The 17,323-nt window shown below is 45.5% G+C and overlaps 1 protein-coding gene across 1 annotated transcript; it reads right to left on the bottom strand.

Moving 5' to 3' along the window:
* Window positions 1-7,297: 7,297 nt before the first annotated feature.
* Window positions 7,298-9,411, bottom strand: LOC123125100 (L-ascorbate oxidase). The gene is made up of 2 exons (XM_044545633.1): window positions 8,914-9,411; window positions 7,298-8,809 (listed from the first exon to the last, which is right to left on the bottom strand). Exons 1-2 carry the CDS (start codon window positions 9,280-9,282, stop codon window positions 7,463-7,465), a joined length of 1,716 nt encoding a protein of 571 aa, XP_044401568.1. The 5' UTR covers window positions 9,283-9,411; the 3' UTR covers window positions 7,298-7,462.
* Window positions 9,412-17,323: the final 7,912 nt, after the last annotated feature.

Below are 17,323 nucleotides of genomic sequence, written 5' to 3'. Positions count from 1 at the left end.
CTATTTGGGTAATATGCTCTTGGCTTAGTCATGGGAGATCATACCAGAAGCAACATAGTAGAGGGAACTTAGTTTTTATTGGAAGTTTCCTTTTATCTTTACCCATTTGGTCGTGCTTGAGAGTGACAATTGCATGAAAGATCACATGCATGAAATAGTTGATTTGTATATGCATGAATCACATGTTGCTTTACTTTTTAGCTATCTACATTTGTGTTTTTGTTATTTCTTCATTGTACATACATTGTAAATCAATTGTCACTAGTCCTAATGGAGTAGTTGGTAGTCTCCGTTCCAGGGTTTTTCATTCCACCTTCCACCTTTGTCCGGTCATCGGGGCCATGGACTTGCCACCGGGGCCATGGACGCTGCCGGTCATCGGGAGCATGCACCACACCGTTCGAAAGCTCCTGCACCAGGCCATGCGCGAGCTGGCGCGGCACCACAGGTGGCCAGTCATGAAACCTCTTGCTAAGAGATCGCTATGGAAACTGTAGTATACTCCTGTATGGCTTTATCCCCTTGTAAACACCAACCGTGAGAATCGAAAGCAATACTAAACAGGCTCGACACGAGTCTGTGTGGCCATCCAATCAACTCTGTGCGTGCGTATGTTGTGTTGTTTAATCGGCTGGATCAATTGGTTGATCGCGTAGTACAAGCCTTGCAAGGAATCGATCAGGGTCAGCTTGTGCTAGTTTTGCACATACGTGTTGGAGCACTTATTGGAGGTTAGCTTTGTTAAATATCTAGGACTACAAGTATCTGATATAAGATTGGAAAATAAGTTTTGGAAAGTGATCACTGAGAAAATTGAGAGAAGAATTGCATGTTGGCAAGGCAGACTCTTAAACATGGCAAGGAGGGTGACCCTTGTACAGGCCTGTCTGACTAACATTCCCCTTTCATGATGCCCTTTTACCCACTGCCTGTTGGGATAAGGAAGAAGGTTGAATTCTTTAGAGCTAGACTATTATGACAAGAAAATGAGGATAAGAAGAAATACCATCTAGTTAATCGGAAAACCTGTTGCCTACCAAAAGAACAAGGGGGGCTGGGAATTTTTAATCTTGACATTATGAATAAAGCTCTATTAGCAAAATGGTTGTGGAAAATCAAAACTGAAACTGGGACCTGGGTAAACATTTTGCTTCACAAATATGTTAAAAATAAATGTTTATCTGGCATAGAGAAAAAACCTGGAGATTCCCAGTTTTGGTGTAGCTTGACGGGAGTGATTTTTTTTATTTCCAGCATGTTAAGAAAAAATTGGGGGATGAGAGAGAGACTAGGTTTTGGGAAGATTGGTGGGTGGGGTCAAAACCATTAAAATACCTATATCCCAGAATATACAACATTAGCTTTGATCACAACATCTCTGTTGCTGAAGCTATCAGTAGGGGATGGCGGGGGTTCACCTTTAGACGTACTCTGGCAGGGGAGACAACAGAGTTGTGGGATAGTTTAAAATCTAGATGTGAGGAAGTGAGGATGTATGGAGGTAAAGATCAACCACTTTGGATGCTCACTAAAGACAAAAAAATTCTGTGAAATCTTTATATTCTTTCCTAATCAGAACTGAGATTGGTTTTCCACACAAATTTCTTTGGAAAATCAAAGTGCTAGCTAAGATAAAGATGTTCTTCTGGTTGTTTGCTCGAAGGAGCATTCTAACCAAAGATAATCAAATTAAAAAAGGTTGGAAGGGGGGAAAGGAATGTGTGTACTGTGGACAAGATGAAAGCATTGATCATCTATTCTTTGATTGTTCTGCGGCTAGACTGATGTGGAGTCTAGTTAAATGTGCTTTTGATCTTAGAATAACTCCAAAAAATTCAAGTGATTGCTTGAATATTTGGATCAAAACCTTCAGAAAACTTGAAAAGAATTTAGGCCTGGTTGGGATTTCTGCGATATTCTGGTCTCTTTGGAAATGTAGAAATGATATTGTCTTTAGAGCAAAAAAGATTCATGATCCCATGACTTTTATCACACTTTTGTGCAATTGGGTTGCTGAATGGTCTGTTTTGAAGAGAACAAAAACCAGAACAAAAACTACTGATACTGGGAGCAAAGCCAATCGAGCAGGTGGCAAGTGAGATATACGAGACGTCGCAGGGATGGAGGCTTGGAGTGCAGCTGCTGGGAAACTGATCTCTTTTTGGCTCTGTCTACTTCTAGGGTCTTCTGCTCCCCTTGTTTTAGTTTTGTGTATCTTGCTTACCATGAAACTTATGTAATGATGTATGTCGTTCCTTTGGACCTTTGGTTTCGAACCTGACTAGCAGTTGAATTGGGATGATGTTGTCTGGCTTGGTTTCGTTAATGAAATCGGAGGGAGCACCCCCTCTTTTGTTCAAATAAAATGTATTTGGTAGTAATCCATCTCCTGTCTTATTTCTAGAAGAGGCTTTTTGCCTTCCAAATTTGTACCCCTATGTATACAAGCCCGTGAGGCTCAATACAACATGACAAATTCCACAAATATCCCTCTCTATTATCTCTAACATGGTATCGGCCAAACCGATTCAAATTCTAGCCGCCACCCACCAATTCCGCCCTGCGCCGGCCCCTTGGGCGGTCGGCCTCCATGCCCACCACCGAGGGCCGCGCTGCCCGTACCTAGGGTTCGTCTGCCGGTCGTCTTGACTAGTTTCCCTAAATAGTCTTTTTCCCGATCCTTTGATCCGGGTTTTCTCTTTCTCGCCGGTCGCTCGATGTTTAGTTTTTTGTTTTTCGGTCTAAGATAGGTTTGCGTCGCCCACCACTGCCGTCGACCCCTGCGTGCCTCTACTCCGACACCGGCGCGACCACCCGGCCTCCTTGCGCCACCCGGCTCCCTGTCATGGCCGTCATCCGCGCGTCTGTCGCCCATTGCTCTGCGCCGGCCATCGCCGCCCCGCTCCGACCGAGAATTCTCCATCACCACCCTGCCTCTGCCGTGTCCCTATGGCCTCATTGCTGTCTGCCTCGCCGCCCCGCCGCCGGCTGCCTCGGGTTCGTGGGTTGCGCCAAGCCGGCTGCGTCGGGCTCGCCAGCTGCCTCGAGCTCGGACGCCACTGCTGCGTTGGTCGCTCGGGCCTTGCTACCTATGCGTTGGCAGCCCGGGTGCCGGTGCCGACGTGCTCGTCCACACGTCGTACACCGACTATCGTCGCCGCTTCATCTCAGACTCTACCGCCGCCCCATGGTTCTTTCTATGGCTACACCGGCTCGCGCGCTGCTACTGCGTCGCCCCTTCGGGCCATAGCGCCATTGCCCGCGGTCCACGCCACCGCCCAGAGGTCGTCCCCGTGAAGGCACCGACCCGCGTACTGCCGTTGGGCCGCTCCTTTGGGCCGTAGCGCCACGGCACGCGGTCCAAGCCGCCGCCCCCGAGGTCTTCCCGCCGTTTGCCCCGACCTGCCTGCTGTCGCTTCGTGCCTTCGGGTCTAGAGCCGCCGCCCGCGGTCCCCGCGCGTCGAACTCCCGTGGTATGCGCCGCGCCGCCTCCCTCAGCTCGGGAAGCCACCATCCGCATCGGTTTTCGTCACGCTACCGGGTTCTTCCTCGCCTACTTCGAGCATCACCACTGCATTCCTATCCCTGCCGCCGCCGTCAGGCTGTGGCCGCCGTTGCCGCTCGCTCACTCGACTAGAACAAGCTCATCGTCAGCGTCGTCGTTATCTTCCCCGACCACTTCATCTACTCCGACCACCGTTGGCGACATCGGTCCCACACCGATTGGCGCTGCAACCATCGTCGAGTCCTCCTCTGCTGGCCCCTCCGACTCCTCCGACATGACGTACAGTTTATGCAGGTCCCCGTCTATGCACGCCCGGTGCTGACAACACCGACGCATGCCTTCGTCCCCGATGTGTTCCCAGGCCTAGCAAGCTTGGAGCAGCGGACCGTCAACATCGACTTCATCTGTCTATGCATGCTCGGTGCTGGAAACATCGACGCGTGCCTTCGTTCACGACATGTCCCAGGGTTTGGCAAACTCGGCGAGACGCCTCATCAACATCATCTTCTTTCCGGCGCACCACTACTTCGACACCACTGTGCCCATGACTAACTCGGTGCCTCCTTGCGCCGGCGCCTCCACGGCGACTTCCTCGACACCGGTCACCCCGACTCGACATCGACCACGGCTACCTCGCACAGCTACCTCGACCATGGCTACACCAACCACGCTCTCGGCTACCTCGACCACGGCAAAAAGGGCTATCACCTTGCTTGAGCAACTCACCGACTTCCTCTACAGTCCTCACGTCCGTGACGTGACACCGTCCCCGACGCTCGCTGCGACTGCGGGGGATGTCATCTCGTCGGCTGCTATTCTCTCCAGTCTGACCGTCCGCGACGCTCCTCTTGTTCCCAACGCTACCGCTACGACTGCGGGGGGATGTTAAAGATATATTTGAGTTACATATATTTGGTAGTAATCCGTCTCCTACCTTATCCCTAGGAGAGGTTTCTTGCCCTCCAAGTCTGTACTCCTATATATACTCACCCGTGAGGCTCAATACAACATGATCAATTTCACCAATATCCCTCTCTATCCCTTCTAACAAGCTTCCTGTGTTGCGGTGCATCCGGCGTACAGAACTTCATCGTGGTTGCATCAGCAGGAACGGTTCAGTAACCAGCATTGGTTCGTCATCGTCGGTCGTCACCTGCCGTTGGAAGTACTCGGCGTCGGGACAGGGCCAACAGTATGTAGTTTTACTTTTTGGCTGGTGTTCCTTTGTACAAAGACTAGGGTTCTACTATTTGTTCAGTTTTGCCAGATTGGTACATACATGGTTTATACAGTTGTACTATGATCCTTATGATATAAATGAGACACCTGTTACCATGCAAAAAATATATCCCAATAAGGGTATTATTCATCCACTTAGGTACACTGTCGGACTGTAGGAACTAGGAAGCAACTCTGCAATGGAACGACAAGACGAGAACGACGACCTATAGTTATCCATAAAAATAGCAGAAACGCACACAGATTCCTTTCCCTTCCAAAGATTAAATCATTCCTTAACTCTCCAGAACATGAATATGATTTGTTGATGCCCCGATGACCTTAACAAGACAAACCGATGACCTTAGCTTTTTTTTTAATGAAAGATGAGCTTAGCTTATATCCAACAAAATAAGCAACCAATCTGGGCCCGAGAAACTGAAAACATTTTGGCCCAAGCCTGGCACTGTTTATTTACAAGAAAAAAAATGATCTTCATCTACCGGGGTTCCTATACGGCGCGTAGGTCGCCCGCTAGGGAGTTGGCGCGTACCCCCCTGAGCGTCCGCAGCTTTTTTGGGCCGGCCAATATAGGGATCCCTCCCCACCGGTTTTGGGAAGGTTCTAGAACCTTCCAGTACCGTTTTTTCTTGTTTATTTTTACCGGTTTTTCATTTTGTATTTCCTTTTTCTTTTTACCTCTTCTGATTAATTTTTTCTTTTTCTCTATTCTTTAATGTTCTGTTTCTCTTTTTCTAAAATCGTGAACATTTTTTTGAAATCGTGAACATTTTTTGAATTTTTAACATTTTTCTTTTTCTATTTTCTTTAATTTCCTTTTTCTCTTTTTTGAAATCGTGAACATTTTTTTGAAATCGTGAACATTTTTTTTCTCTTTTCTTTAATGTTCTGTTTCTCTTTTTTTGAAATCATGAACATTTTTTTGAAATCATGAATTTTTTAAAATTGTGAACATTTTCTTTGAAATTGTGAACATTTTCTGAAATTGTGAACATTTTTTGAAATTATAAACATTTTTTGAATAGAAGAACATTTTTTTTGAAATTGCGAACATTTTCTTGAATCCTTGAGAATTTATCATTTCTTGAAAAAAAATTCAAATTGTGAACAATTTTTGAATTCACGAATAATTGGCAATTTCTAACTTTTTATGAAATACTAATTATATTTAAAAACAAAATAAAGCTGAAAACAAAAAAAGCCTTAAAAAATGGGGCTCCCCGCCCCGCACATGGGCCGGCCCATGAGGGCGCGCGGGGGAGCAGGGAGGGTACACGCTCCCATGACCGCGGGCGCGTACCGCGCTGTATAGGCGCTCCCTTCATCTACCCTTCAACTTTGATCTGATCAGTGCAGCCCGTTGGATCGTCCACAGCCCATGATGGATGACGGCAGCCGGCCGACCCTCTCGACGCCCTCCTCGAAGACCACACCCATGCCCATGAACACATGAGCTTCCACGTGACAGTGGAACAGCCACACCCCTGTGTTGTCCGCCTGGAACCGCACCGCCGTCCACCCATCCGGGTGCAGTGGCACCGTGTTCTTCATGATGGGATCTCTCATGTTGAGCATGTTGTGTGGGCGTTAGAACGCTCGCCCACACGACCCGCAACGCGCAGTTGCCGGCTGCGTCGTGTTCGCGAACCAGTTCCCGCCCACACAGTCATCACCTGGTCTGCCCGCCTATGGGTGAACTGATCTTCGCCTACACGACACTCATACGTTGCTAGATGCAACTGTAATTGGACGTACGTGGCAACCAGGTAAACACACATGGCAAATATGATTAACCATACATGGCAACTATGGTTGGACCACACGTGGCAACTGCAGTTGCGCGTACGTGGCAACCAGGAACACACATGACAACTATGGTTGGACCACACGTGGCAACTAGGTAAACACACATGGCAATTATTGTTTGACCACATGTGGCAATTGTTAATCACACACGGCAACTATGGTTTGATTACAGGCGACAACTACCATAAATTAGACATGACAACTATAGTTAACAAAAACAGAGAGAGTTGCCATGCTTTTACAACTACATTTGCCATCCCGGATAACTAAAGTTGGGTAACTAAAGCGTCAACCCGCGGGTAACTAACGTAGCTGGGCCAGGATGTGTGGGCATATTTGCTTCGCGCCACACGCGCGGAGTGGGGATGAGAATACTTGTTGGGCGTGTGACACGAAGTAGCTGCGCCCACACATGTGGACAGTTCTAATGTTTGCCCACACATGACCCATGTGGGCTGCCTCCTGCTTACGCCACACACGGTGTGTGGGCGAATGTCTAATATTCCACACGTGTGGTGAATATCGGACCCAAAATATATTCCAATAAAGGTATTATTCATCCACTTAGGTACACCGTCTGACTGTAACTAAGAACCAACTCTCCAATGGAACGACAAGACGAGAACGACGACCTATATAGTATCCATATATAAAAATAGCAGAAACGCACGCATTTTCCATTCCCTTCCAAAGATTAAATCATTCCTTAACTCTCCAGAACATGAATATGATTTGTTGATGCCCCGATGACCTTAACTTTTTTTTTTTAGACAAACCGATGACCTTAGCTTATATTCAACAAAATAAGCAGCCAATCTGGGCCCGAGAAACTAAAAACATTTTGGCCCAAGCCTGCCACTGTTTATTTACAAGAAAAAAGTGTTGTTCATCTACCCTTCAACTTTGATCTGATCAGTGCAGCCCCTTGGATCGTCCACACCCCATGATGGACGACGGAAGCCGGCCGACCCTCTCGACGCCCTCCTCGAAGACCACACCCATGCCCATGAACACATGCGCCTCCACGTGACAGTGGAACAGCCACACCCCGGGGTTGTCCGCCCGGAACCGCACCGCCGTCCACCCATCCGGGTGCAGTGGCACCGTGTTCTTCATGATCGGATCTCTCACGTTGAGCAGCCTCCATGCATCTGCGGCCGGGTTGAACTTACCTTCGCCGTAGCCGAGCACCCAGAAGTCGTGCCCATGGAGATGCCATGGGTGCGTCTCGCTCTTGTTGTTGAGCATGTTGGAGTTCTGCAGCACCACGTCCACAACGGAGCCTAGCGCAAGCCGGTACACCGGGCTGCCCACGGTCCCGTTCGTCGGCGCCGGCGCGGAGATGTCGTGGCTCATGTGGTCGTACATGTCGGGCGGCGGGCGTTGCTCGTACGCGTCTTTCATGCCGCGCTTCATCGCCACGAGGTACGGCGTGGCCGGGAACATGAGCGACACGCCATTGATGGTCCACTTGATGTGGCCATCAATCCGGTTCTGGGTGTTGAGGAAGAGCAGCGTGCGGTCGGCCCTCGCCGGCATGGGCTCTACGAAGTGTGGGTGCGCGAAGATGGCCCTGCTCTGATCCACCCTGATAGCCGTGTTGTTCCATGGCGGGCCAGCCGGTGGCGCCGTGGGCGGAGGCATCCACGGGTTGTTGCCGTTGAAGGCGTAGCTGACGACGGCCTTGCCGCTGGGTGTCTGGCTGGGGTTGCGGCCGACGACGTGGGACGCAGCCCAGTAGTTTCGCCGCGGGTCCTGGTCGGCCTTGACCAGCACGGAATAGGTCTCGCCGGAGTAGATGAAGAGGCCCCTCACGGCGAACGGCCGCACGTAGTGCCCGTCGGCCTCCACCACCATCATCGGGTGGCCCTCGATCTCGAAGTAGAGCGAGGAGAGCGAGGTGAGGCTGCCGATGCGGAGGAGGTATGTCTTTCCCGGCACGGCGGTGAAGAGAGTCGGCAGAGCGCAGTCGGGGCGGGAGGCGTTGCACGTTCCACTGGGAGCGAGCGAGCAGTTGAACATTCCTCTGCCGTTGATGAGGAGAGACTGTGGCTCGGTGACGAAGACGAAGGGGTTGGCGGAGAGGCCTGTGGCCTGCTCGTAGACGCTCTTGTGCCACCAGTCGCCGAGGAGGACGGTGTGCTCCTCGTCGTAAGAGAAGGGCTCGACGAAGCCCTCCGGCACGGTGACCACGATCATGCCGTTGAGCCCCGCCACGCGCTGCATCCCGTAGTGCGCATGGTACAGGTACGTGCCAGGCTGAAAACACATTTAGAGATGAGAATCAATGACATTTCCCGCAATAAATAAATAAAGAAAAGAAAACGTCATATCTTGCAATGTGATGTATATATGTTGCTTACCCTGTCGATGACGAATTTGTAGGTGAAGGTTTCGCCGGGCAGGATGGGGCACTGCGTGACGCCGGCGACGCCGTCAGCCCACGGCGTGCCAATCTGGCGGATGCCGTGCCAGTGGATGGCGGTGTTCTCGGTCTCCAGCTTGTTATGGACGTCGACGACGATGGTGTCGCCCAGCGTGGCGCGGATGGTCGGGCCGGGAGCCTCGCCGTTGACGGTCACGGCGAGCTTCTCGAAGCAGTCGGGGGACTTTAACTGGTAGGAGATGTCCCACTTGTAGTGGTGCACCTTGGCCTCCGCCACGGCTACCAGCAGCCAGAAGCAGAGGACGGCGGCGGCAGGGGCGAGCAGTGGCCTCGCCGACGGTAGCATCGTGCCTGCGGTAGACGTGGCACCACCAGACAGCTCCTTAATGGCACTGGCCGCTGGAGCTCGCTGTGGATTGAAGCAAGAAGAAGCTAACCGCTGCGCTGCAGTAGTTTGGTTGGCTTGTGTGTCGATGTCTCGATGATATTGGTGTGTTTTCGTTGCTCGACCAAATGCGTTATATATAGGTTTTCTTTTTTGAGGCAATGCGAGGCTAGCTGATGATTGGATCGATTGAACCGTTCAAGCAGAGGCATGTGCATGCACACGGTCATGGTGGGTGGCATTTTATTTATTTGCAAGTAGTAGCTAACGAGACGACTGGGAATGATTAAACCTTACATGCGTGTTGAATTGACTTAAGAATTAATCAGCAGATCGGCTGTCAAGCCAGCATGTGTGATGTGTGTGAGACCGGATCAGGTCTCATGCATGCAGGCATGCAGTCGGCGAGCAGTGACAGGTGCATCCTCCTTGCATTTTGCATTCTCCGTTGAGGTGGATTAGAGAGTTGGTAACAAAAGTCCCTGAAGTGATCCAAACAAGAAACAAAACTGAACGATGACAGTGGCTGTTTACAAGTAACACAAGTGGAGCAGCATGTTGGGCTCGTGGGGCTGCGTATCCAACTGCCACCCATACGTTTTGTAAGAAAAGATATACTTTTTCTCCCAGCTTTATGATTAAATCTATGAGACATGTGGGATTACCCAAGCAAGCTTTAGACAAGTTCAACACAACCGTCAAAACAACCAGGTTCACACCTACTTCAAAAAAACCAGGTTCACACCTACTAGAGCATTGACTGAAGCAACAACAAAGAAGGACCGTACTACTGTTCTGTCGACATTAAACTAGGGGAAACGAGTTTTTTTTCTGTGGGTCGCCTCCATTTTAACACCTGACACATTGATTTCTAAACTTTTAAGGCCTAATTTGGTTCATAGCATAGGATTATCTTAGAAATAGAAAACTTATAGAAAATGAGATGATATGTATCTCAAATCCTATAACTAGAAATAGAAAAAAAAACATGACATTTGGTTCACATAAAAAAAATCCATTGACTCTAGGCTCATGTTTATTTTCTTTTGAAACGTGGAGGATAGAAACCAATCCTTTGTAGTAATAGGAATCCATTCCTATGAACCAAAGGGCTCTAAAGAAAAAATTCCTATAAGAATCCTATCATATCCTATAGAATTTCTATGAAATTCCTTCAAACCAAAGGTCTCTAAAGAAAAAAAATCCTATAAGAATCCTATACTATAGAATTTCTATGAAATTCTTCCGAACCACAGGATCCCTAAACCTCTGGAAAAAAAGAGAGATTGGAGAATGGGGTGAGACTAGGGAGGAAGTAAGGCCATCTCCAACGCGGACCCTCAAACTACGCGCAAGCGTCTGGACCAACTTGTCCGAACGCAATTTGTCATTCAACATCGTCGTGCATTGGTCTGCGAACCAGTCCAGATGTTCGTTTTCCCGCAAACCAGAAGCAAACCAGGGGGCTTGGCAGGAGTCCAGACACCAGCCACATAGGACTCCGACACCCCCGACCCACCCAAAATCCCGTCTGGACCCCGCGTCACCATCCTTCCCTCTTTCTCTGCATCTGCTTTATCTCCCGTAGCCGTCGCCGCTCTACCACCCAGGCTGCTCGCCAAGCCCTTCTTGTTTACAATACATTTAGTAAGCTTTATTTGGTCATAAGCATTGGGTGAATTTAGCATGGATTGCATCAAGGAAATATATTCAATTAAAGAACAATTATCATAATTAAAGTCCTTGTAATCCAAAGTAGTGGACACATCACTATTTTAAGTCTTGGCCTTTCCAAACCCACTTTTATCATTTTTATCATTGAGATCATCACCCTCTGAACAATTGGGACGCCTTCTAGCTAAAGTTGACTCATCTCCAGTCCCTTTTTCATCAAGTTTTATATTAGTAAACAAAGAATCAATAGGTGAGACACCAATCATTTTAATATCTTCATCATGATTACGATAAAAACCGGGTGGAATGGCCTTTTCAAGGAATTCTCGCTTAGCTCTCAACCTGGCGGTTCTTTCTTTACTTTCATTAATGGAGACTTGGATAGATTTAATAGACTCATTAATATCATGCTTGGGTGCCAAAATTTTAATTTTAAGAGTATCCACATCATGAGCAATTCTATCCATGTTTCTAGCCATACCATCAACTTTATTCAATTTTTCTTCCACCATGGCATTAAAAATCTTTTGAGAACTAATGAATTCTTTCATGTTGTTCTCAAGATCAGTAGGTATCCTATTATTATTATTATTATTATTATTATTATTATTATAAGAATTTCCATAGGAATGACCATAATTATTAGAGGAATTTCCGGGATATAGCCTAAGATTGAAATTGCCCCTATATGCATTATTGTTGAAATTATTTCTAAAGACAGAATTCACATCAATAGTATCATTATTTTTCCCAATAAAAGTACATAGTGGCACATCATTAGGATCAACATGAGCATTTTTACTAGTAAGCATTTTCATAAGAGCATCAATTTTATCACTCAAAGTAGTAATTTCTTCGAAATAGTTTACCTTCTTACCAGTTGGAGTTCGTTCGGTGTGCCATTGAGAATAATTTTTCATTGTATTAACAAGATGTTTTGTAGATTATCCCGATGTGATTTTCATAAAAGTACCGCCTGCAGCATAGTCTAGAAGATTTCTAGAAACAAAGTTTAGTCCCGAGTAGAAATTTTGCATAATCATCCATAAGCTTAAACCATGAGTGGGACAATTTATAATCATTAATTTCATTCTCTCCCAAGATTGTGCAACATGTTCATTCTCAAGTTGCTTAAAGTTCATAATTTGATTTCTATGAGAAATAATCTTAGCGGGAGGAAAATAGTTAGCAACAAAGGCATCCTTACACTTATCACATGAATCAATACTATTCCGAGGCAAGGATGAAAACCAAGTTTTAGCACGTTCTCTTAGCGAGAAAGGAAATAATTTCAACTTTATAATATTATTGTCCACATCTTTTTCTTTTGTATATCGCATAATTCAACAAAAGTATTATGATGTGATGTAGTATACTCATTAGGATTTCCATAAAATTGTTCTTTCATAACAATATTTAGTAAAGCATCATTAATATCATATGACTCCGCACCAGTGGCAGGTGGAGCAATTGAAGTACTAATAAAATCATTATTATCAGGATTTGAAAGTCACACAACTTGGTATTTTCTTGAGACATAGCGACAAAACAAGCAAACGAGCAAACAAAATATTTTTGTGTTTTTGATTTTTATGAGAAGTCGGGGAGATGAAAACGAGAGGCAAAGGAAAATCAAAAGTAGAGCAAGTAGATGATAGTTTGTGTGAAGATACTTGATGGGTTTTGTGATGTCTCCCTGGCAACGGTGCTAGAAATTCTTCCTGCTGCTTGTGTGTTCCGTTGAGATTTTCCCCGAGGAGGAGGGGAGATGTAGTATAGTAGAGATAAATATTTCCCTCAGTGAGAATCAAGGTTTAAATAGGAGAATCATGCAAAGCCTCGTGAACAACATCTGCACACACAAAAGCAAATACTTGCACCCAACGCGTGCAAGAGGGTTGTCAATCCCCTTGAACTCGTTAATTGCAAGGATCAAATATTATATAGGCAGCTAGATAAATTGCAAAATAAAATAAAGGTAAATAAATTGCAACAGATAACTTTTGGATTGGTTAAAGTAGACCCGGGGGCTATATTTTTCATTAGAGGTTTTTTTGTCGAACACATAGCATACGGTGGGTGAACAAATTAATGTTGGGCAATTGATAGAAAAACACATAGTTATGACGTATTCACTGCAACGATCATGTATATAGGTACCACGTCCGAGACAAGTAGACTGACTCATGCCTTCATCTACTACTATTACTCCACCAATCCACCGCTATCTGGCATGCATCTATGGTATTAAGTTCATTACAAAAAGAGTAACACCTTATGCAAGATGACATGATGTAGACAAAGTGAGCCCAGGATATAGAGCATCGCAATATTAAACCCATTAGAAAGCACCTCTCTCAATGGAGATAAATCAATCTAGATGGCCAAACTAAACGGATAGATCGGAAAGAAATACAAAACTATAACAATCATGCATCATAAAGTTCAGAAGAGGCTCAATTACTTTCAATGAGTATTCCAATCATAAATCCACAATTCATCGTGTCTCAACAAATACACTAAAAAAGAAGATTACATCGGATAGAACTCCAAGAAGATCAAGGAGAACATTCTATTGAAGATCAAAGAGAGAGAAAAGGCGATCTAGCTACTAGCTATGGACCCATAGGTCTATGGTGAACTAGTCATGCATCACCGAAAAGCAACAAGGATGATGTAGAAGCCCTCCGTGATTGATTCCGCTCTGGCAGAGTACCGAAAAAGGCCTCCATATGGGATCGCGGAAGAACAGAAGCTTGCGGCTATGGAAAAAGTGTTTCGGGTGGCTCTCTGTTGGTTTGGGAATATTCGGGAATTTATAGAGGTGGAATTAGGTCAAACGGTGCTACATGGGGCCTACGAGATCAGGGGCGCGACCCGTGGATCTCCTGTAGTTCTTTTGGCTTCCTCGTGAACCTTCTAGGGTCCCTTCTAGTCCAAAAAAAATTTATCATAAAGTTTCATCGCATTTGGATTTCGTTTGGTACTGTTTTTCTGAAAAGTCAAAAACAAGCAAAAAAACATGAACTGTCACTGGGCACTAGGTTAATAGGTTAGTCACAAAAAATGATATAAAATATCATATAAATGCATATAAAACATCCAAGATTGATAATGTAATAGTATGAAACAATCAAAAATTATAGATACGTTGGAGACGTATAACAATGCACAGGGGAGAGAGGCGCCGCGGAGGAGGGTGGCTCCGGCTCGTCCACGGCCGCATCCTCCATTGGGACATCGTTGGCCTCTGGCAGTAGTGGCGGCCATTTCCTTCTTCTGCTCTGGCAACAGTCCGTCCCAGAGAGCCTTGGAGCGTGAGGTGGCCATGGTTGGAGTGGTGCTAAGAGAAGAGAGGGACCGGAGACGATCACTACGGCTATGGATGGGGTTGCAGTTTATACAGCGTGCGAATAACATTGGTGGGTGGCAGGCGGACAGATGGGTGGCGCCGGAGTGCGTTCCTCAGCAACCGTGTGTCATTAATGTAGGCAGCAGACGGACGATCGACCGTGGTGTTATTTGAACGCAGAGCAACCGCATGCACTGGGAAGCGGCGTGGCCGGTGATCCGTCTCCAACGTATCTATAATTTTCGATATATTCATGCCATGTTCATAATATTTTTACATGATTTTGGTATGATTTGGTTAGAACTAATCCGGACTGACGCTGTTTTCAGCAGAACTACCGTGGTGTTGTTTTTGTGCACAAATAAAAGTTCTCGGAATGCGCTAAAAATCAATGAAGATTTTTTCTGGAAAATATAAAAAATACTGGACCGAAGAGTTACCGGAGGGGAGTCCCGTGGGCCCCACAAGGGTGGAGGGCGCCCCCCCTAGGGCGCGCCCCCTGCCTCGTGGACTCCCTGTGGGGCCCCCTGACTTGTTCTTGACGCCAACCTCTCCTATAAATCCCCAAACTTCCAGAACTTAACCTAGATGGGGAGTTCCGCCGCCGCAAGCCTCTGTAGCCACCAAAAACCAATCGGGACCTTGTTCCGGCACCCTGCCGGAGGGGGGAATCATCACCGGTGGCCATCTTCATCATCCCGGCGCTCTCCATGACGAGGAGGGAGTAGTTGACCCTCGAGGATGAGGGTATGTACCAGTAGCTATGTGTTTGATCTCTCTCTCTCTCTCTCGTGTTCTTGATATGGCACGATCTTGATGTACCGCGAGTTTTGCTATTATAGTTGGATCTTATGATGTTTCTCCCCCTCTACTCTCTTGTAATAGATTGAGTTTTTCCTTCGAAGTTATCTTATCGGATTGGGTCTTTAAGGATTTGAGAACACTTGATGTATGTCTTGCGTGGGATACCCGTGGTGACAATGAGGTATTCTATTGATTCACTTGACGTATGTTTTGGTGATCAACTTGCGAGTTCCGTGACCTTGGGAATCTATGCATAGGGGTTGGCACACGTTTTCATCTTGACTCTTTGATAGGAACTTTGGGGCACTCTATGAAGTTCTTTGTGTTGGTTTAATAGATGAATCTGTGATTGTGTGATGCATATCGTATAATCATACCCGCGGATACTTGAGGTGACATTGGAGTATCTAGGTGACATTAGGGTTTTGGTTGATGTGTGTCTTAAGGTGTTATTTTATTACGAACTCTAGGGCTGTTTGTGACACTTATAGGAATAGCCCAATGGATTGATCGGAAAGAATAACTTTGAGGTGGTTTCGTACCCTACAATAATCTCTTTGTTTGTTCTCTGCTATTAGTAACTTTGGAGTGACTCTTTGTTGCATGTGAGGGATTGTTATATGATCTAATTATGTTATCATTGTTGAGAGAACTTGCACTAGTGAAAGTATGAACCCTAGGCCTTGTTTCGAAGCATTGCAATATCGTTTCTGCTCACTTTTATCGCTTACTACCTTGCTGTTTTTATATTTTTAGATTACAAATACCCATATCTACCATCTATATTGCACTTGTATCACCATCTCTTCGCCGAACTAGTGCACCTATACAATTTACCATTGTATTGGGTGTGCTGGGGACACAAGAGACTCTTTCTTATTTGGTTGCAGGGTTGTTTGAGAGAGACCGTCTTCATCCTACGCCTCCCACGGATTGATAAACCTTAGGTCATCCACTTGAGGGAAATTTGCTACTGTCCTACAAACCTCTGCACTTGGAGGCCCAACAACGTCTACAAGAAGAAGGTTGTGTAGTAGACATCAAGCTCTTTTCTGGCGCCGTTGCCGGGGAGGTTAGTGCTTGAAGGTATATCTTTAGATCTTGCTATCGAGTCTTTTAGTTTCTTGTTTTATCACTAGTTTAGTCTATAAAATAAAATACAAAAAAATGGAATTGAGGGTGCCTCATATGCTTCATCTTTTTAATGTATTTCGTGAAAATGATGGAACGGAAAATTGTGCTCAAGTGCTAGAAGAAGAATGCATTAAAATGTTTGGCACTAAATCTTTGTATCATGAGCATGATTGCAATGTTGTTAGTATGAATTCCTTGAATATCAATGATGCTAATGATATGCAAAGCCACAAGCTTGGGGATGCTATTTTTGATGAAGATGATATTTTTAGTCCCCCAAGTTTTGATGAGAATATTTATTTTGATGATAGCATGCCTCCTATTTATGATGATTATATTGATGAAAGTGGGTTTGGAAGAGTGTCAACTTTACGAAGTAATGATCCCACTATTTTGGAGGGTGTTGAATCTTAATTATTGTGATAATTATGAAAGTGGATTTCGAGAGGTCATGACTTTATTTAGTGATGAATCCACTATTTCGGAAAAGGTTCCAATTGATTATGAGAACAAGTTGCTATCTATGATGATTATTGTGGTGACATTTATGCTATAAAGATTAATTATAACCATGAAACTTGTCATCTTGATTTTAATTTTCAATTGGATTATGCCTCACATGATAGTTATTTTGTTGAGTTTGCTCCCACTACTATTCATGAGAAGAAATTTGCTTATGTGGAGAGTAATAAAAATTCTATGCTTGTGCATCATGAAAATAGTGCTTTATGTGATAGTTATATTGTTGAATTCATTCATGATGATACTGAAAATTATTATGAGGGAGTAATATATGCTTGTAGGAATTGCAATAATATCAAGTTTCCTCTCTATGTGTTGAAAATCTTGAAGTTATGCTTGTTTTGCCTTCCTATGCTAGTTGATTATTGTTCCCATAAGTTGTTTGCTCACAAAATCCCTATGCATAGAAAGTAGGTTAGACTTAAATGTGCTAGTCATATTCTTCAAGATACTCCGGCTATGTTTCATTTCTTATCTTTTATACGAGCATCATTGAAATCATCATGCCTAGCTAAA

This window comes from Triticum aestivum, chromosome 5D, assembly GCF_018294505.1.
Source record: "Triticum aestivum cultivar Chinese Spring chromosome 5D, IWGSC CS RefSeq v2.1, whole genome shotgun sequence".
Classification (NCBI taxonomy): Eukaryota; Viridiplantae; Streptophyta; class Magnoliopsida; order Poales; family Poaceae; genus Triticum; species Triticum aestivum.
The sequence above is the reverse complement of the archived record's forward strand: the minus strand, read 5'-3'. Positions and strand labels throughout refer to the sequence as shown.

Bases quoted from the DNA above. Each gene is read 5' to 3' on its own strand.
- LOC123125100 (XM_044545633.1), bottom strand. From the start codon at position 9,282: ATGCTACCGTCGGCGAGGCCACTGCTCGCCCCTGCCGCCGCCGTCCTC. The intron at 8,810-8,913 runs GTAAGCAACATA...ATGTGTTTTCAG, and splicing joins ACAAATTCGTCATCGACAGG to CCTGGCACGTACCTGTACCA.